The 20,952-nt window shown below is 44.7% G+C and overlaps 1 protein-coding gene across 1 annotated transcript in view; it reads left to right on the top strand.

Annotated features, from left to right (window-relative positions):
* LOC143231358 (uncharacterized) overlaps positions 1 to 20,553 on the top strand; it is a 71,946-nt gene extending 51,393 nt beyond the window's left edge. The window contains exons 10-15 of the mRNA XM_076465900.1: positions 15,712 to 15,898; positions 16,306 to 16,398; positions 17,724 to 17,823; positions 19,431 to 19,627; positions 20,082 to 20,219; positions 20,518 to 20,553. Of these exons, the coding sequence (XP_076322015.1) occupies positions 15,712 to 15,898; positions 16,306 to 16,398; positions 17,724 to 17,823; positions 19,431 to 19,627; positions 20,082 to 20,219; positions 20,518 to 20,553 (751 nt within the window). The remainder of the gene's footprint in view (positions 1 to 15,711; positions 15,899 to 16,305; positions 16,399 to 17,723; positions 17,824 to 19,430; positions 19,628 to 20,081; positions 20,220 to 20,517) is intronic.
* Positions 20,554 to 20,952: the final 399 nt, after the last annotated feature.

Genomic DNA, 20,952 nt, shown 5'->3' on the forward strand with positions numbered 1-20,952 from the left:
CGGGCACTTTTCGCTACAACAGCGTGTAGACGTCCGACACGCCGCAGCAAGCTGCTGTTGGTCCACGCACGCGCGAAACAGGCCGAAGAAATGGGTTCCCCGTCGGTAGGCGGCGGGCGCGGGTGTTTAAATTTCCCGCTCGCTCTCATTTGCTCTGAGACTCTGTTCGAGGTGTCCCGAGGCCAATGCGTGTAGTTGGCGGGAACAGGTGGTCGAAATGCCGAAGATATCCTCTAGGGACGTCGAATCGAAGGACCCGCCGCCAACCGTTCGGGCACTTTTCGCTACAACTGCGTGTAGACGTCCGACACGCCGCAGCAAGCTGCTGTTGGTCCACGCACGCGCGAAACAGGCCGAAGAAATGGGTTCCCCGTCGGTAGGCGGCGGGCGCGGGTGTTTAAATTTCCCGCTCGCTCTCATTTGCTCTGAGACTCTGTTCGAGGTGTCCCGAGGCCAATGCGTGTAGTTGGCGGGAACAGGTGGTCGAAATGCCGAAGATATCCTCTAGGGACGTCGAATCGAAGGACCCGCCGCCAACCGTTCGGGCACTTTTCGCTACAACTGCGTGTAGACGTCCGACACGCCGCAGCAAGCTGCTGTTGGTCCACACACGCGCGAAACAGGCCGAAGAAATGGGTTCCCCCGTCGGTAGGCGGCGGGCGCGGGTGTTTAAATTTCCCGCTCGCTCTCATTTGCTCTGAGACTCTGTTCGAGGTGTCCCGAGGCCAATGCGTGTAGTTGGCGGGAACAGGTGGTCGAAATGCCGAAGATATCCTCTAGGGACGTCGAATCGAAGGACCCGCCGCCAACCGTTCGGGCACTTTTCGCTACAACTGCGTGTAGACGTCCGACACGCCGCAGCAAGCTGCTGTTGGTCCACGCACGCGCGAAACAGGCCGAAGAAATGGGTTCCCCGTCGGTAGGCGGCGGGCGCGGGTGTTTAAATTTCCCGCTCGCTCTCATTTGCTCTGAGACTCTGTTCGAGGTGTCCCGAGGCCAATGCGTGTAGTTGGCGGGAACAGGTGGTCGAAATGCCGAAGATATCCTCTAGGGACGTCGAATCGAAGGACCCGCCGCCAACCGTTCGGGCACTTTTCGCTACAACAGCGTGTAGACGTCCGACACGCCGCAGCAAGCTGCTGTTGGTCCACGCACGCGCGAAACAGGCCGAAGAAATGGGTTCCCCGTCGGTAGGCGGCGGGCGCGGGTGTTTAAATTTCCCGCTCGCTCTCATTTGCTCTGAGACTCTGTTCGAGGTGTCCCGAGGCCAATGCGTGTAGTTGGCGGTAACAGGTGGTCGAAATGCCGAAGATATCCTCTAGGGACGTCGAATCGAAGGACCCGCCGCCAACCGTTCGGGCACTTTTCGCTACAACAGCGTGTAGACGTCCGACACGCCGCAGCAAGCTGCTGTTGGTCCACGCACGCGCGAAACAGGCCGAAGAAATGGGTTCCCCGTCGGTAGGCGGCGGGCGCGGGTGTTTAAATTTCCCGCTCGCTCTCATTTGCTCTGAGACTCTGTTCGAGGTGTCCCGAGGCCAATGCGTGTAGTTGGCGGGAACAGGTGGTCGAAATGCCGAAGATATCCTCTAGGGACGTCGAATCGAAGGACCCGCCGCCAACCGTTCGGGCACTTTTCGCTACAACTGCGTGTAGACGTCCGACACGCCGCAGCAAGCTGCTGTTGGTCCACGCACGCGCGAAACAGGCCGAAGAAATGGGTTCCCCGTCGGTAGGCGGCGGGCGCGGGTGTTTAAATTTCCGCTCGCTCTCATTTGCTCTGAGACTCTGTTCGAGGTGTCCCGAGGCCAATGCGTGTAGTTGGCGGTAACAGGTGGTCGAAATGCCGAAGATATCCTCTAGGGACGTCGAATCGAAGGACCCGCCGCCAACCGTTCGGGCACTTTTCGCTACAACTGCGTGTAGACGTCCGACACGCCGCAGCAAGCTGCTGTTGGTCCACACACGCGCGAAACAGGCCGAAGAAATGGGTTCCCCGTCGGTAGGCGGCGGGCGCGGGTGTTTAAATTTCCCGCTCGCTCTCATTTGCTCTGAGACTCTGTTCGAGGTGTCCCGAGGCCAATGCGTGTAGTTGGCGGGAACAGGTGGTCGAAATGCCGAAGATATCCTCTAGGGACGTCGAATCGAAGGACCCGCCGCCAACCGTTCGGGCACTTTTCGCTACAACAGCGTGTAGACGTCCGACACGCCGCAGCAAGCTGCTGTTGGTCCACGCACGCGCGAAACAGGCCGAAGAAATGGGTTCCCCGTCGGTAGGCGGCGGGCGCGGGTGTTTAAATTTCCCGCTCGCTCTCATTTGCTCTGAGACTCTGTTCGAGGTGTCCCGAGGCCAATGCGTGTAGTTGGCGATAACAAGTGGTCGAAATGCCGAAGATATCCTCTAGGGACGTCGAATCGAAGGACCCGCCGCCAACCGTTCGGGCACTTTTCGCTACAACAGCGTGTAGACGTCCGACACGCCGCAGCAAGCTGCTGTTGGTCCACGCACGCGCGAAACAGGCCGAAGAAATGGGTTCCCCGTCGGTAGGCGGCGGGCGCGGGTGTTTAAATTTCCCGCTCGCTCTCATTTGCTCTGAGACTCTGTTCGAGGTGTCCCGAGGCCAATGCGTGTAGTTGGCGGGAACAGGTGGTCGAAATGCCGAAGATATCCTCTAGGGACGTCGAATCGAAGGACCCGCCGCCAACCGTTCGGGCACTTTTCGCTACAACTGCGTGTAGACGTCCGACACGCCGCAGCAAGCTGCTGTTGGTCCACGCACGCGCGAAACAGGCCGAAGAAATGGGTTCCCCGTCGGTAGGCGGCGGGCGCGGGTGTTTAAATTTCCCGCTCGCTCTCATTTGCTCTGTGCCTCTGTTCGAGGTGTCCCGAGGCCAATGCGTGTAGTTGGCGGGAACAGGTGGTCGAAATGCCGAAGATATCCTCTAGGGACGTCGAATCGAAGGACCCGCCGCCAACCGTTCGGGCACTTTTCGCTACAACTGCGTGTAGACGTCCGACACGCCGCAGCAAGCTGCTGTTGGTCCACGCACGCGCGAAACAGGCCGAAGAAATGGGTTCCCCGTCGGTAGGCGGCGGGCGCGGGTGTTTAAATTTCCCGCTCGCTCTCATTTGCTCTGAGACTCTGTTCGAGGTGTCCCGAGGCCAATGCGTGTAGTTGGCGGGAACAGGTGGTCGAAATGCCGAAGATATCCTCTAGGGACGTCGAATCGAAGGACCCGCCGCCAACCGTTCGGGCACTTTTCGCTACAACAGCGTGTAGACGTCCGACACGCCGCAGCAAGCTGCTGTTGGTCCACGCACGCGCGAAACAGGCCGAAGAAATGGGTTCCCCGTCGGTAGGCGGCGGGCGCGGGTGTTTAAATTTCCCGCTCGCTCTCATTTGCTCTGAGACTCTGTTCGAGGTGTCCCGAGGCCAATGCGTGTAGTTGGCGGGAACAGGTGGTCGAAATGCCGAAGATATCCTCTAGGGACGTCGAATCGAAGGACCCGCCGCCAACCGTTCGGGCACTTTTCGCTACAACTGCGTGTAGACGTCCGACACGCCGCAGCAAGCTGCTGTTGGTCCACGCACGCGCGAAACAGGCCGAAGAAATGGGTTCCCCGTCGGTAGGCGGCGGGCGCGGGTGTTTAAATTTCCCGCTCGCTCTCATTTGCTCTGAGACTCTGTTCGAGGTGTCCCGAGGCCAATGCGTGTAGTTGGCGGGAACAGGTGGTCGAAATGCCGAAGATATCCTCTAGGGACGTCGAATCGAAGGACCCGCCGCCAACCGTTCGGGCACTTTTCGCTACAACTGCGTGTAGACGTCCGACACGCCGCAGCAAGCTGCTGTTGGTCCACGCACGCGCGAAACAGGCCGAAGAAATGGGTTCCCCGTCGGTAGGCGGCGGGCGCGGGTGTTTAAATTTCCCGCTCGCTCTCATTTGCTCTGAGACTCTGTTCGAGGTGTCCCGAGGCCAATGCGTGTAGTTGGCGGGAACAGGTGGTCGAAATGCCGAAGATATCCTCTAGGGACGTCGAATCGAAGGACCCGCCGCCAACCGTTCGGGCACTTTTCGCTACAACAGCGTGTAGACGTCCGACACGCCGCAGCAAGCTGCTGTTGGTCCACGCACGCGCGAAACAGGCCGAAGAAATGGGTTCCCCGTCGGTAGGCGGCGGGCGCGGGTGTTTAAATTTCCCGCTCGCTCTCATTTGCTCTGAGACTCTGTTCGAGGTGTCCCGAGGCCAATGCGTGTAGTTGGCGGTAACAGGTGGTCGAAATGCCGAAGATATCCTCTAGGGACGTCGAATCGAAGGACCCGCCGCCAACCGTTCGGGCACTTTTCGCTACAACAGCGTGTAGACGTCCGACACGCCGCAGCAAGCTGCTGTTGGTCCACGCACGCGCGAAACAGGCCGAAGAAATGGGTTCCCCGTCGGTAGGCGGCGGGCGCGGGTGTTTAAATTTCCCGCTCGCTCTCATTTGCTCTGAGACTCTGTTCGAGGTGTCCCGAGGCCAATGCGTGTAGTTGGCGGTAACAGGTGGTCGAAATGCCGAAGATATCCTCTAGGGACGTCGAATCGAAGGACCCGCCGCCAACCGTTCGGGCACTTTTCGCTACAACTGCGTGTAGACGTCCGACACGCCGCAGCAAGCTGCTGTTGGTCCACGCACGCGCGAAACAGGCCGAAGAAATGGGTTCCCCGTCGGTAGGCGGCGGGCGCGGGTGTTTAAATTTCCCGCTCGCTCTCATTTGCTCTGAGACTCTGTTCGAGGTGTCCCGAGGCCAATGCGTGTAGTTGGCGGTAACAGGTGGTCGAAATGCCGAAGATATCCTCTAGGGACGTCGAATCGAAGGACCCGCCGCCAACCGTTCGGGCACTTTTCGCTACAACTGCGTGTAGACGTCCGACACGCCGCAGCAAGCTGCTGTTGGTCCACGCACGCGCGAAACAGGCCGAAGAAATGGGTTCCCCGTCGGTAGGCGGCGGGCGCGGGTGTTTAAATTTCCCGCTCGCTCTCATTTGCTCTGAGACTCTGTTCGAGGTGTCCCGAGGCCAATGCGTGTAGTTGGCGGTAACAGGTGGTCGAAATGCCGAAGATATCCTCTAGGGACGTCGAATCGAAGGACCCGCCGCCAACCGTTCGGGCACTTTTCGCTACAACTGCGTGTAGACGTCCGACACGCCGCAGCAAGCTGCTGTTGGTCCACGCACGCGCGAAACAGGCCGAAGAAATGGGTTCCCCGTCGGTAGGCGGCGGGCGCGGGTGTTTAAATTTCCCGCTCGCTCTCATTTGCTCTGAGACTCTGTTCGAGGTGTCCCGAGGCCAATGCGTGTAGTTGGCGGGAACAGGTGGTCGAAATGCCGAAGATATCCTCTAGGGACGTCGAATCGAAGGACCCGCCGCCAACCGTTCGGGCACTTTTCGCTACAACTGCGTGTAGACGTCCGACACGCCGCAGCAAGCTGCTGTTGGTCCACGCACGCGCGAAACAGGCCGAAGAAATGGGTTCCCCGTCGGTAGGCGGCGGGCGCGGGTGTTTAAATTTCCCGCTCGCTCTCATTTGCTCTGAGACTCTGTTCGAGGTGTCCCGAGGCCAATGCGTGTAATTGGCGGTAACAGGTGGTCGAAATGCCGAAGATATCCTCTAGGGACGTCGAATCGAAGGACCCGCCGCCAACCGTTCGGGCACTTTTCGCTACAACAGCGTGTAGACGTCCGACACGCCGCAGCAAGCTGCTGTTGGTCCACGCACGCGCGAAACAGGCCGAAGAAATGGGTTCCCCGTCGGTAGGCGGCGGGCGCGGGTGTTTAAATTTCCCGCTCGCTCTCATTTGCTCTGAGACTCTGTTCGAGGTGTCCCGAGGCCAATGCGTGTAGTTGGCGGGAACAGGTGGTCGAAATGCCGAAGATATCCTCTAGGGACGTCGAATCGAAGGACCCGCCGCCAACCGTTCGGGCACTTTTTGCTACAACTGCGTGTAGACGTCCGACACGCCGCAGCAAGCTGCTGTTGGTCCACACACGCGCGAAACAGGCCGAAGAAATGGGTTCCCCCGTCGGTAGGCGGCGGGCGCGGGTGTTTAAATTTCCCGCTCGCTCTCATTTGCTCTGAGACTCTGTTCGAGGTGTCCCGAGGCCAATGCGTGTAGTTGGCGGGAACAGGAGGTCGAAATGCCGAAAATATCATCTAGGGACGTCGAATCTAAGGACCCGCCGCCAACCGTTCGGGCACTTTTCGCTAGAACTGCGTGTAGACGTCCGACACGCCCCAGCAAGCTGCTGTCGGACCACGCACGCTCGAAAAGGCCAAAGAAATGGGTTCCCCATCGGTAGACGCCGGGCTCGGGTGTTTAAATTTCCCGCTCGCTCTCATTTGCTCTGAGACTCTTTTCGAGGCCAATGCGTGTAGTTGGCGATAACGAGTTGTCGAAATGCCGAAGATATCCTCTAGGGACGTCGAATCGAAGGACCCGCCGCCAACCGTTCGGGCACTTTTCGCTACAACAGCGTGTAGACGTCCGACACGCCGCAGGAAGCTGCTGTTGGTCCTCACACGCGCAAAATAGGCTGAAGAAATGGGTTCACCCGTCATGAGGCGGCGTGCGCGGGTGTTTAAATTTCCCGCTCGCTCTCATTTGCTCTGAGACTCTGTTCGAGGTGTCCCGAGGCCAATGCGTGTAGTTGGCGGGAACAGGTGGTCGAAATGCCGAAGATATCCTCTAGGGACGTCGAATCGAAGGACCCGCCGCCAACCGTTCGGGCACTTTTCGCTACAACAGCGTGTAGACGTCCGACACGCCGCAGCAAGCTGCTGTTGGTCCACGCACGCGCGAAACAGGCCGAAGAAATGGGTTCCCCGTCGGTAGGCGGCGGGCGCGGGTGTTTAAATTTCCCGCTCGCTCTCATTTGCTCTGAGACTCTGTTCGAGGTGTCCCGAGGCCAATGCGTGTAGTTGGGGATAACAAGTGGTCGAAATGCCGAAGATATCCTCTAGGGACGTCGAATCGAAGGACCCGCCGCCAACCGTTCGGGCACTTTTCGCTACAACAGCGTGTAGACGTCCGACACGCCGCAGCAAGCTGCAGTTGGTCCACTCACTCGCGAAACAGGCCGAAGAAATGGGTTCCCCCGTCGGTAGGCGGCGGGCGCGGGTGTTTAAATTTCCCGCTCGCTCTCATTTGCTCTGAGACTCTGTTCAAGGTATCCCGAGGCCAATGCGTGTAATTGGCGGTAACAGGTGGTCGAAATGCCGAAGATATCCTCTAGGGACGTCGAATCGAAGGACCCGCCGCCAACCGTTCGGGCACTTTTCGCTACAACAGCGTGTAGACGTCCGACACGCCGCAGCAAGCTGCTGTTGGTCCACGCACGCGCGAAACAGGCCGAAGAAATGGGTTCACCCGTCGGTAGGCGGCGGGCGCGGGTGTTTAAATTTCCCGCTCGCTCTCATTTGCTCTGTGCCTCTGTTCGAGGTGTCCCGAGGCCAATGCGTGTAGTTGGCGGGAACAGGAGGTCGAAATGCCGAAAATATCATCTAGGGACGTCGAATCTAAGGACCCGCCGCCAACCGTTCGGGCACTTTTCGCTAGAACTGCGTGTAGACGTCCGACACGCCCCAGCAAGCTGCTGTCGGACCACGCACGCTCGAAAAGGCCAAAGAAATGGGTTCCCCATCGGTAGACGCCGGGCTCGGGTGTTTAAATTCCCCGCTCGCTCTCATTTGCTCTGAGACTCTTTTCGAGGCCAATGCGTGTAGTTGGCGATAACGAGTTGTCGAAATGCCGAAGATATCCTCTAGGGACGTCGAATCGAAGGACCCGCCGCCAACCGTTCGGGCACTTTTCGCTACAACAGCGTGTAGACGTCCGACACGCGGCAGCAAGCTGCTGTTGGTACAACCACGGGCGAAATACCCCGATGAAATGGGTTCCCCTGTCGGTAGGCGGCAGGCGCGGGTGTTAAAATTTCCCGCTCGCTCTCATTTGCTCTGAGACTCTGTTCGAGGTGTCCCGAGGCCAATGCGTGTTGTTGGCGGGAACAGGTGGTCGAAATGCCGAAGATATCCTCTAGGGACGTCGAATCGAAGGACCCGCCGCCAACCGTTCGGGCACTTTTCGCTACAACTGCGTGTAGACGTCCGACACGCCGCAGCAAGCTGCTGTTGGTCCTCACACGCGCAAAACAGGCCGAAGAAATGGGTTCACCCGTCATGAGGCGGCGGGCGCGGGTGTTTAAATTTCCCGCTCGCTCTCATTTGCTCTGAGACTCTGTTCGAGGTGTCCCGAGGCCAATGCGTGTAGTTGGCGGGAACAGGTGGTCGAAATGCCGAAGATATCCTCTAGGGACGTCGAATCGAAGGACCCGCCGCCAACCGTTCGGGCACTTTTCGCTACAACTGCGTGTAGATGTCCGACACGCCGCAGCAAGCTGCTGTTGGTCCACGCACGCGCGAAACAGGCCGAAGAAATGGGTTCCCCGTCGATAGGCGGCGGGCGCGGGTGTTTAAATTTCCCGCTCGCTCTCATTTGCTCTGAGACTCTGTTCGAGGTGTCCCGAGGCCAATGCGTGTAGTTGGCGGGAACAGGTGGTCGAAATGCCGAAGATATCCTCTAGGGACGTCGAATCGAAGGACCCGCCGCCAACCGTTCGGGCACTTTTTGCTACAACAGCGTGTAGACATCCGACACGTCGCAGCAAGCTGCTGTTGGTCCACGCACGCGCGAAACAGGCCGAAGAAATGGGTTCCACGTCATGAGGCGGCGGGCGCGGGTGTTTAAATTTACCGCTCGCTCTCATTTGCTCTGAGACTCTGTTCGAGGTGTCCCGAGGCCAATGCGTGTAGTTGGTGGGAACAGGTGGTCGAAATGCCGAAGATATCCTCTAGGGACGTCGAATCGAAGGACCCGCCGCCAACCGTTCGGGCACTTTTCGCTACAACAGCGTGTAGACGTCCGACACGCCGCAACAAGCTGCAGATGGTCCACTCACGCGCGAAACAGGCCGAAGAAATGGGTTCCCCGTCGGTAGGCGGTGGATGCGGGTGTTTAAATTTCCCGCTCGCTCTCATTTGCTCTGTGCCTTTATACAACGGGAAACTAAGTTTGAATTTTCAAACAAGGTCTGAGTAACTGTCATATTCTTGCTATTGAAATGCCAAGAAAGATGTTTTGAGAATTTCTGCAGAACACTTCCAACTTTGTTAATATTTCACAAGTTTCCTTCGGTGCTGTCCTCTATATGTAAAATCGTGTTTACGTGTATCACAAGCCCCCTACCACCGTTCTCTTGGTTTGTTTTGTATTTCGTGCAAAGGTACACGAGGGTTACCTTCGCTAGTCGTTTCTAACTTAGCAGTGTGAGACCAGAGGAAAGGCAGTTAGTAATCACCAACTCTTGGACTACTATTTTACCAACAGAAAATGGGGATGACCGTCACGTTATAACACCACCTTGGCTTAAAGGGCGAGCATGTTTGATGTGGCGGGAATTCGAACAAGCGATCCTCGGATTACGTGTCGAGTGCCTTAAACACTTCGCCGTGCCAGGCCTCTGTTCCACGGGAAATAATTCATTGCAACGTGTCTCTCATACAAATTATGATACGAAAATCATCCACTAAAAATGCTACACATTTTTGTTACGCACATGATTCATATTCAGTTATACAACACCATTGTTTCATTTTTGGTAGGGCTCTTTTTAAGCGTTTGAAGTTTTTCTTTAGTGCGCCCCCTATTTGTAACTTAAATAGTTTAACTTCCGAAGTGGGGTTTTTATTAATCATTTTTAATTATGTATCTGACATTTTATTTTAAACTCACTATCCAATCTTTATTGTTTTGTAGTTGGGTTGTTTTTTTTCCCTCGCACGTTTCTTTTCATCTATCAATCAATTTGTTCGATTTATTGCTTACCATGAATTTCGAGGTTAATGTTACCACTCTGAGTGTCACACGTTTTACAAAACATTTTTCATTGGTAGCAGGTAGGGTAATGCAACGGATGTATTCGTGATTATTATCCAAGATATAGGTTACTGTATGGGTCAATCACCTTTTCCTGAACTTCTCCGACTTCCCAAGAACATATTATTCTGCTCAGGGTTAAAAGGCCCGGTGTGGGCAGGTGCGTTAAGGCGTTCGACTCCCTGTTGCACCAAACATGCTCGCCCCTTTTAGCCGTGAGGGCGTTATAATGTGACAGTCAATACCACTATTCATTGGTAAAAGAGTAGCCCAAGAGTTGGCGGTGGGTGATGATGGCTAGAGGAGATAACCCTGGTGTAGCTTTCCGCGAAATTTAGAAACAAAATGTTGTTGGTAAACATTATTATACGCGTTAATTTGTTACATTGTCACGAGACGTTAGATTTAGAATGTTTTCGTTAATGATTTACTATTCAGTTTGAGGTACGTGAAGACGCGTTGTGGCGACAATAGCATATATACGGTTAGTCAACTTCTTCGTGGTTTTACCTTCAACAATTTCTCATATCTCCTTTAACGACTTCCACGTGTAACTTCCTTCTCCGTTTTCAACCTACTTTAATATTTCAACAGTAAGGAAACAATTACAATATTTTATATATTCTCCGATACGCGTTACTGCAGACTCTAGAAATAGTACATTTCGAGCAAATTTATAATTCAACTAAATTTCTAATAACAAATAAATGTGTACATTAATTCTAATGAATTCGCAAAAGCGAAACATTGATTTAAAAAAAGTGCTACTTTTTATTTATCTGAAATGTAAAAGTCGGCTTTCACAAACTTTTTCCAAACATAATGTGTTTGTGCCCAGCATGGCGAAGCGTGTTAAGGCGTTCGACTTGTAATTCGAGGGTCGCAGGTTCGAATCCCGGTCGCACAAAACATGCCCGTCCTTTCAGCCATTGGGGCGTTATGATGTGACGGTCAATCCGACTCTTCCTTGATTAAAGAGTAGCCCAAGAGTTGGCGGTGGGTGGTGATGACTAGCTGCCTTCCCTCTGGTCTTACACTACTAAATTAGGGACGGCTAGCGCAGATAGATCTCAAGTAGCTTTGCGCAAAATTCGAAACAAACTAAAGCAAACGTAGTGCGTTTTTCCCACCACAACAATTAACTATCCGATATTGTTGAAACGTCACGTTGCTAAGCGTAAAGCCGTAGAAACAAGAACAGGTATCTAATCTAAATACTAAAATGAATGAAAACGCTGGAAAATAACGTTCGGAGAAATGTTTTCTCTTTTTAAAGATTTCCTTGTAATTTTCTTGAGAAGAACAGTATTTTATTGTTAATTGTAACATTGGTTGTTGCTGCGGTATGTAATTACCTTCTGGATATTAGCCGTTTTATTTTTATCTATTCACGGTGGACAGATAACTTTCTTCCACTTGACAAGATGTATCTACTCTTTCTTTGCTGCATGGCGACAGTGCTTGTCTTAATGTATCTCAAATTAAGTGGATCAGGGTATTCCAAACACAATGTCTTCAGATTTCTTCAGTCGGCAGTGTTGTCATTCATAACGGCAACACTCACTTCCAACATTGTATTTATATCTTACATGCTTAAAATATCTTATGAAACAAATAATGCCAGCTGGAGATTTAAAGCAGCGGTCATCGCTGTTATGAATAAAGAATACCCTGATTTTGGGTAAGTTATGAGATTTAATAAAATCTGTTTTTATACTTTAAAAAAAATAAAAAAATTGACGTAATTATCTGATGTCAGAAGTATTTTACTGTTAAAAATATGTGGATTAAAGCAACAAAGATGATACTGCGTGTCTTTAATAGATTGAATCTTTCATTAGTTAACTGCATCTTTAAACATAATGTGTAATTTGTAATTAACGAAGTTGATCTTTTGTGTTAATTTTCACAGTTGTTGTGTACTTACATATGCGTAATCGCAGTTGTTGGTTCTACGGATTTCTACAATAAGGTGTATCTGTATTGTCAATACGTTTTTGAAACTAATGATTTATTCACCATGTTACGAAAATTACAGATCTGGTTACTTAACAACTTTCAATCTGCTTTCTGTTGTCAGATATCCTGATTATAAAAGATGTAGTGACGGTTGCCCGGAAGGAAAGACATATTTACTTGGTCTAAGCAACCTTTTATTTTACTATGAAATATTTACAGTTGCGATAGCTCTTTGTTCATGTCATATACTCCTTCGTGAATTATTGGTGAGATTTAAACTTAAATCGTCTAATGTAGTTTTTTTTTTTTTTTAGAATCCCTTCGTCAGTTAAACAACACTATATAAAAACAAAAAAAACACTTTTTTTACCTAATTACATTAATTATGTGTGAAATTATATATCGATTATTGTAGACAATCTTTTTTTAGAGTGATAGAGTAAACTTACGTTTTACCAACGGCCCTACATGGCCAAGTGTGTTAAGGCGTGGGACGGGTATTCTGAGGATCGCGGGTTTGCATCCCCGTAGCGCCAAACATGCTCGACCTTTCAGCCGTGGGTGCGTTATAATGTGACGGTCAATCCCACTATTCCTTGGTATAAGAGTAGCCCAAGAGTTGACGGTGGGTGGTGATGACAATCAGCCTTACCTCTAGTCTTACAGTTCTAAATTAGGGTCGGCCATCACTGATAACCCTCGAGTCGCTCTGTGCGAAATTGAAAAGAACAACAACAAACAAACAAACCTTTCACCAACACAAAAACAATCCAAGAGATGTTATTTATAATAAAAATAATGTGGGATTGATTCTTGGTCTAAGTAAGAGATTTAACTTCCTTCATAACTTAAATAGTGTAAAGTCGAATGTTCTACACAACAATCATTACATTATGAATAATATTTGTTGGCAAACGCGTATTTGTGTGGTGTAGTAATTCTTGTTTTATATTTTCTCAAAGAACAATAGAGTGACAGAAGAAGAAGTTATGCAGGAACTAAAAAGTATGACTTCTGTGGGCAATCCCATCGAAAGATATACTTTTATAAAAAAAATTGGACAAGGGTAAGTTTAAATGTAATATGTACACAAGGAGCTTTTTCTGCATTTAAAATTATAGAAAAGTGTGGTGGCTTGAATATGGTAGGTACTTTTATTAGTACTTGAGTTTTTGGTTTCAAATTCTTTATGTCAGTTGTTCGGAAAATTGAGTCCAAAGAATAAATACTTAACATTTTGTGAAAAGTTGCAAAAGAACGATTTCGGGATTTAAAGTTAAATTTGTAGTTAATAGGAAAATAATAGAGATAAAATGTTATGTTTTGATAATAGCACTAATTATTTAACAATACCACTCAACGCATGTTGGTATTTTGTTTAATTTTGTTGTACATTCACTAGATTTTCTAAAAACTTTCCAACTGATTGAGGATGTGATATTAAGCTGATAATTTTGTAAATTTCACATGAATTTTTTTTTACTCTCTCTTTCCTCCATACAATGGGAAACTAAGTTTGAATTTTCAAACATGGTCGAAGTAACTGTTATATACTTGGTACTGAAATGTGAAGCTAGATGTTTTGAGATTCGCTGCTACAAGTTCCTTTAATCAGGCTCCTATGTGAGCACTTCACAGTTAGTAGATCTCTCAGTCATCTTATCTTCCAGTGGATTTGTCTTCAGTGGGTTACTTTTTACGTCTGTTGCTTTACTACATCCTTCGACCACAAATTACTTCTGTTTCGGTCTTTGGTTATTCATCCTTTTGCTCTGACAATCACCACTTTAAGTCAGGGATTGGTCAATAAATATCTGTATGTTGATTGTCCCATTCAACTTTTTCATTGGACGATTTCATTCGGTCCATACCATTCAATGTCAAGTTCTTCTGATTGCTCCTTACTGGCCTATTCATCTGTGTTTATATTAATTATGTAACTACCTCTGTTTCCTTTCCTTTGTTGGAATGTTTTCTGCCATTCATCTCTGGATCAGTAAAGGGTCATCTTAGCGGTTCAATGCTCCTTGCGTTGTTCAGGCTCTTACTAGACTATTGATTAAACATTTTCTGTTTCTTCGGTTAACAATTATCAGATGCCTTGTTCAACACGTTCCATTTTATCAATATTTCTGCATTGATAACTTTCTTCCAGATTCATTGTCTTCTGTGACATGTTGATCTTCTGGACTGAAAATGTTAATGGGGTCCTTCATTGCCTTACTGCTTTACACTTTTCATGTGAACTTTGTTAGACCATTTCCTATAGATTTATTTCCTTTTCATCTCAGCCTGTGGTCATTGGTGGGCTGACATTTTAGCCAGGACTATTTCACATACTTTTATCATCTTACATATCTTCTCATTTATCTGAATCATTATTTCCGCCCAGAAACTACGGTGGCTAGGGAGTGTAACTCTGATTAACCTTCCTTCCATTTCTCACCTTCTATGTCCTGTATGTGCTAATTCTCAATGTTTAATTGCTTACATGACGTTCGTATGTAGTGTTCATTCCCCTCTCGTTTGCCTTTGGAAACAGTTCTCTGTTTGTAATATTTCTCCCTCACTAACTGAAATAGAGCTTTTGATTCAATTGGTGTATTTCTCTTGCATAGTTCAGAAAGTGTTAAACATTCGAAACTAAATAACTGTGTATTTTGATTTAAAAGGAGTATTTGGCAAATTATGAAGAACAAAATAACAGTATAGAAATACATCATTGCCCTGCGAATTTTTAAAGTACGTTTGTTCAGTCACAAATAGGCTTAGCATAGTGAGGTAGTTAAGGCGCTCGACTCGTCATTTGAAGGTCGCGGGTTCGAAGTTCCGTCGCACCAAACATGCTCGCCCTTTCAACTGTAGGGATGTAATGATGTGTCAATCAATTGAAGTATTCAATCGTAAAAGAGTAACCCAAGACTTGGCGATGACCTATAATGACTAGCTGCCTTCCCTCTAGTTTTATACAATTAAATTATGGCAGATAACCCTCGTGTAGCTTTGCGCGAAATTCAAAAGGAAACATACAAACAGAAATTTAGAAGATTTATAAAGCAAAATAATCAGTAGTGTCGTTAATATTATATTTTTAAAATAATAAGTTGTTTTCAATGGATTAATTCATTCATTTTTGTTTCTGAATTTCGCACAAAGATACTCGAACGCTATCTGTGCTAGCCATCCCTAATTTAGCAGTGTAAGACAAGAGGGTGGGCAGCTAGTCATCACCACCCACTGCCAACTCTTTTACCAACGAATAGTGGGATTGACCATCACATTATAACGCCCCACGGTTGGAAGGGCGAGCATATTTGGCGCGACCGGGATGCGAACCTGCGACCCTCAGATTACGAGTCGCACTCTTTACGCGCTTGGCCATGCCGGACCATTCGTGCATGTAGGCGTAGTTGAAATGTTTCAAAACTCGTCACACTACGAGTACATCTCGATTGTAACAGCAGAACACATTTTCAAAAGTTATCAATGTTACTTGATAGAGTGGTGCTTACTTGTGTCAGTATAAATTACTATTTATGTTTTATCCATACTTTATAGTATTCTTCATGTAGTAAGAAACATTTAACTATGCATGATATTCTAATTTCTGTATAATGAAATAAGCATTCATTTTTACAATTTTACAAAGATTAGAAACATATGTTAATCCATTGTGTTTGTTTTTCTCAAAGCACAATAATTTTATCACTAGAATTTAGTTATGTTTTTACATACCAGTATATTACATATTCTATTGATACTTCTTTTATTATTTCAGTGCTTCAGCAGCTGTATATAAAGCGAAAGATAGAGAAACAGGGTGGACAGTTGCTGTAAAGAAGATAACTTTATCGCAGCAATTATACAAAGAAGATGTAATTACAGAACTATTAGTCCTCCGTGAAATAAAACATCCTAACGTAATCAGCTACCTAGACAGCTACCTCATAGGAGATGAACTCTGGGCAAGTATTCTTAGTGTTACATATTAGTGAATTCTCTTGTATTTTCAAGTTTACATTCCATAGAGTGCACGTTTAGGTACTAATCGTTATTAAACATAGTAAGTCAATTTCGAGCAACAGTATTGGTTTGTGAATAGTTACCCACATTATTCTTACAGGTTTGCTTTTTAGAAATCTTGTTTTAAATAATACATGATTGGAAGACAATATTCTAGATGAAAAATCTAACTCTTCTAGAGTTACTTTAATTTTTACCTCGTGAAAAATTATTTTGGTATTGGTATTTGTTTTACATATATGATTACTGACAGAATCTTAAGTTAGGAACAAATATTATGTCTCATTGTTTATGAGAGATTTTACTAAAGAATAAAATGTAAGTGAAATTTTAAATTGTGTTTATTTAGGTAATCATGGAATATTTGGGAATCGGCTCTTTGGATAATGTCCTGACCAAAACCCGTTTATCTGAACATGATATATCAGCAATTTGTAAAGAAGTATGTTATATTGACTGTTATGAATAGAGATTTTGTAATTTTGTTTGCTAACAGATGTCTAATGATTACAGTTTATTTAAAGGTCTGTTCAAAATTATTGCAGTTAGTTTCCCATGTCTGTTTTGCAAGCATTACTATATTAATAACATTGCTTATATATAATAATAATAAAAGCATGTGTCTATGCGTGTATGTTAAAGTCATAGCTTGAAGAAGAATGAACCCAAAAACCAAATATTTTGCACATGTACCAAGATGCTCCTGAGTGTACGCACCTGAGTGTTACTTTTCCACGTACCTGTGCATCTATTTTAGGAGGCAAAGTAACAAAAACCACAAATAACACGAGCGGTTTGTTGCATCACAAAAGAAATCACAGAGAGACAAACACATGTGAGCAGGTGTATATATGGATCTTTTTAAAGAAGGAAACTATCAAGATATCTGCATCGAAAAGAAGTTATTCCCTATATAACAAATTTTAATATATAGAGAAGTCAAGGCAAGAATTATTTTTTATGCTAAAATGGTTTCTAAATTTTCACCATAATAGTACAGTACAGTAGAGATGGATGGATTGAGCCATTCTTGAGGACCATGCCATTTTATTATGAGTTTGTTTCCATTCCATGCAACCAGAAATGACAGTCATGTATGACCAATGCGTTTCTAACGAGGAGTGACCATGTGCCATGATACATGGTTAGTTAACGTCTGTCACTTGGAATATAACAATGTGATAACCTGAGTACAGCTGAATACTTTCATTTATAAAACGACACTGAATGTATAGTAAAGCCGATGGGATTTACTAACAGTCCTTTTTAACAATGGCTTCCATGTCATGTCACTAAGTTACAGAAGTATGTTTTAATATCGCTGTCATTCTGTGTACTGAAAATACATGAAATGAAACATCTACATAACAAAACTGGAAACTATTTGTTGATATTTTTCAATTTAGAATCTTCACTGATTAAAGAAGGTTTTTATTGTCGGTGATATAACAGAAAACACCTTAACTCGGAAATGATGCGAGTTTAAAATTGCCCAGGGGCAATTACTGAAGGTGGTTGGTCTCAACCTAAAAGGCCACGCTTTTCTCGTAGCCAGTTTAATGTTAGGTGTTCCAGTGGCAGTAATAACTTTTTCATCTTGGCAGCAGATGGTAAAACAACTGATATATCAACCCAATCTAAGCTTGGTATTTCTGCTATTTATAAATTATATATATTTGAACTATTGAAAACAACAAACACACTGAATTAAAATTATAGTGATATTTAAAAGTATTTATCTTTGAAATAAATTTACATCTCATGTAGGTTCTTCAGGGAATAGAATATCTTCACGTTAACAGTGTAATACACAGGGACATCAAAAGTCAAAATATATTAGTTGGTATGGACTGGAGCATAAAACTAGGTAAACTTTAAGACATATAATATCAGGTTTGGTTATTAGAAAAAAAAGTTGACTGCAGGTGTTTTCTTTTTACAGATTCCTAATAATTTGTCCAATGTTACTGAAAATCAGGGGTGTCTAAAACCCTTCAGGATTATCTTTTATACACATCTAATTTGTAGCCAAAATGTAGAAATTAGTTGAATATGTAAAAGGAAATACACCTGCAGCTATCTTGTTTTACAATAATTTTGAGCTTGTACAATATTTTAGTAATTTACAGCATTTAAATTGCAATATTTAATAAGTTTTATACCATTTGTATAGATATTTTCATAGAAACTTTTGTCTCTCACCATCCAGCCAAACTGATAAGCTATCTTATTGAACAAAATCTTTTTTGGCTCTGACATGTAGGAGACAAAAGATAGATTTGAAATGATGTTTTCGACACGCCACTGGTATTGAATCACAATGGACAAACTGAGAATAATGTAAAATAAAAACACACCATCTTCACTTAGCTTGTTTTTATTAGAATTTTGAAATCAGTTGGTTTTCAATATTGTGCCAGCATTCAGTGCTTGTGCAATGATTTTTGTTATTAAAGTCATTACTTTCATTCCTACGTGAACAGAAACACATATATTATGAAGATGTTGATACGTTACATGGAAATCATGTTTACTCAGAAATAAAAAATATTCACGTATAAGAATTAGTGTTTCCAGTTCTCATGTTCAGTACAATATTAATGTACAATACATTCAGTACAATATCAACTACATAGCATAGCTATGTATTACTCTTTAATAAATGTGTATATAATTTGACAAGTAAGCCTGGTTTTACGTATGTTTACTTGCAATGACACAGTCATGTGCCAAGTAATTTTCTAGCCTCCTTTACTGAAATAAATTGCCATATATTACTTGGAGGTGTTTAAATAAATAGAATTTAAAGAAGAAAATAATTTTACTTTTATATTGTTTTTATGACTATTTACCTAAGATATTTGGAAATTATAAAATAATTTATTGGACGTTACATTTTTTTTTAATACAAGCGTCTTCGAAACACATTTGAGTAAGAATTTTGTTCTGAAAATAAGTGCGAAACACGAATAAAAAGAACAGATTTGTAGCAATATTTTGTTCGTTGACAAGATTTATTTGGATGATTAATTGTTTCTATTTTTCTATCAAAATTTGCAATAGAAACAACACAAATCAAAATTACAGTTAACTGTTTGAATATTTCTGTTGTCAATTTATCTTTAACAAATGATAGTAGAATTTTATTTCATTATAAATTATGTGTCTGATTATTGAAAAGATAGTTTTGTTACATCGGTAATTTGACAGGAGGAGAATAGGCACGAAGAATGTTATCTTTATGTTGTCGTGCTCTCATAAAAGGATATCATACAACTGGCTGAAAAAAGTAGTTTTAACAATTTAAAAATTTTACTATCTAAGTTGATCCTAACATGCTGACTACAAAACTGTAAGAATTATTAATATACTTTAAATTCATTTTGTCAGGCTAACTTGAAATTCTTTCTAAATCATTTTGTTTTCATTTTCACTCAAATGAAAATTTTATTCTTGGTTCTTTTCATCATGTAGCTGACTTTGGATTATGTGCCGTTATAACATCACAAGAAAGTAGAAAAACATCAACGGCCGGCACTCCGTACTGGATGGCACCTGAAATCGTTAAAAACAAAAAATACGGATGCGAAGTCGATATATGGTCTTTCGGGATCACAGTTATTGAGATGATACAGGGAGAGCCTCCTTATTGTAATGAAGATCCCCTCATGGTAAGTGTTGCCAACCAGACCGTACAGCCATGGAGAAAAATTAGATTGAATTTCAACTTTCTCCTTATTTGAATGTACTTTCCTTTTTGTATGTAAATACTTTGATGAGTTGAGAGTAGAAAATTATGATTGAATAAATCTATAAGAGTTTCCTTCTGGATAAATTTAAAGTATTTCGTATAAATTTCAAGATCTTTTAAGAATTTGGGTAAATTAATGCTTGCGTTAGTTAAAGAGAAATGTTTCTGTAATAATATTACTCATAAAAATTATCATTGTTTCGCAATACCCAACTTCTTAATAGTGAGATTTCGTTTACTTGAATACACAAATGATTGTATAATTTAGTTGAAATGTCTTCCAGCAACTCTAATAAGAAAAGACAGAACAAGGCTTGCCCATTAATCACACATATAGATATACATAAAGTCATGATGTCCCATTTCTTTTTCAGCTATTTGATCTCATAGCGAAAAATGGGAAACCTGATATTAAAGGAAAAGATAACATTTCTCTCGTATTCCAAGATTTCTTGGAGAAGTGTTTACAAGTCGACGTACGGAAACGATATACAGCTTCGGAACTCTTGAAGGTATGTCGTGAATTACTGTTACTTCACTATTTTATTTTGTTTTGCTTTGAACCTATTACCCTAATGACATACATCAAAAAGCAATATTAATAAGTCGAAGAATTCGTTGTTGTGCTTGCATGTTCATTTTACAGTTTGAGTACATCGACTTCAAACACCACTGCATAATTTATCATTTTTATTTTGTAATATCCATCAATCCCATACAATATCACATTTTACTGCTGAAAAATTTACCTGACTTGACGTCAAGATATATGGTGTACTTAATAGCGATTGGGGAACAATTCAATTCTAGAGCAATTTGTCAGAAAGTCCAGCTGGCATCACATAAAGCTTTTATGCAAGTTCTATAATTTCCTAACAATCCTTCATGCCTTGGGAGCTGTGACATGACAACAAAACTTAATGTATGGTGTTAAACACTGTTTTTATGAAGGTTTATTTGTGGGTTGCTATTAAATTTATTCTTCTCAGTATATAAATGTTTTATATGCTAAGTTCTCTGTTAAGACACTGCATGTGGTTCTATGACAGTTATTTCAATCCCTATATTTCATTCAAGCATGAATTCTAAAGAATACTGATTATTCTTACGCTGGTTCATTCAGTTGTCAAGAGGGATCAGTGAAGCGTTACCATTGTGTTGAAATCTACAATCAGTTACCGCATGGGAGAATTATATCCGTAAAATGGAAATAATGACAAAATATTATCTTGTCGTAGCACTTTT

Source organism: Tachypleus tridentatus, chromosome 11 (assembly GCF_004210375.1).
Source record: "Tachypleus tridentatus isolate NWPU-2018 chromosome 11, ASM421037v1, whole genome shotgun sequence".
NCBI lineage: Eukaryota > Metazoa > Arthropoda > Merostomata > Xiphosura > Limulidae > Tachypleus > Tachypleus tridentatus.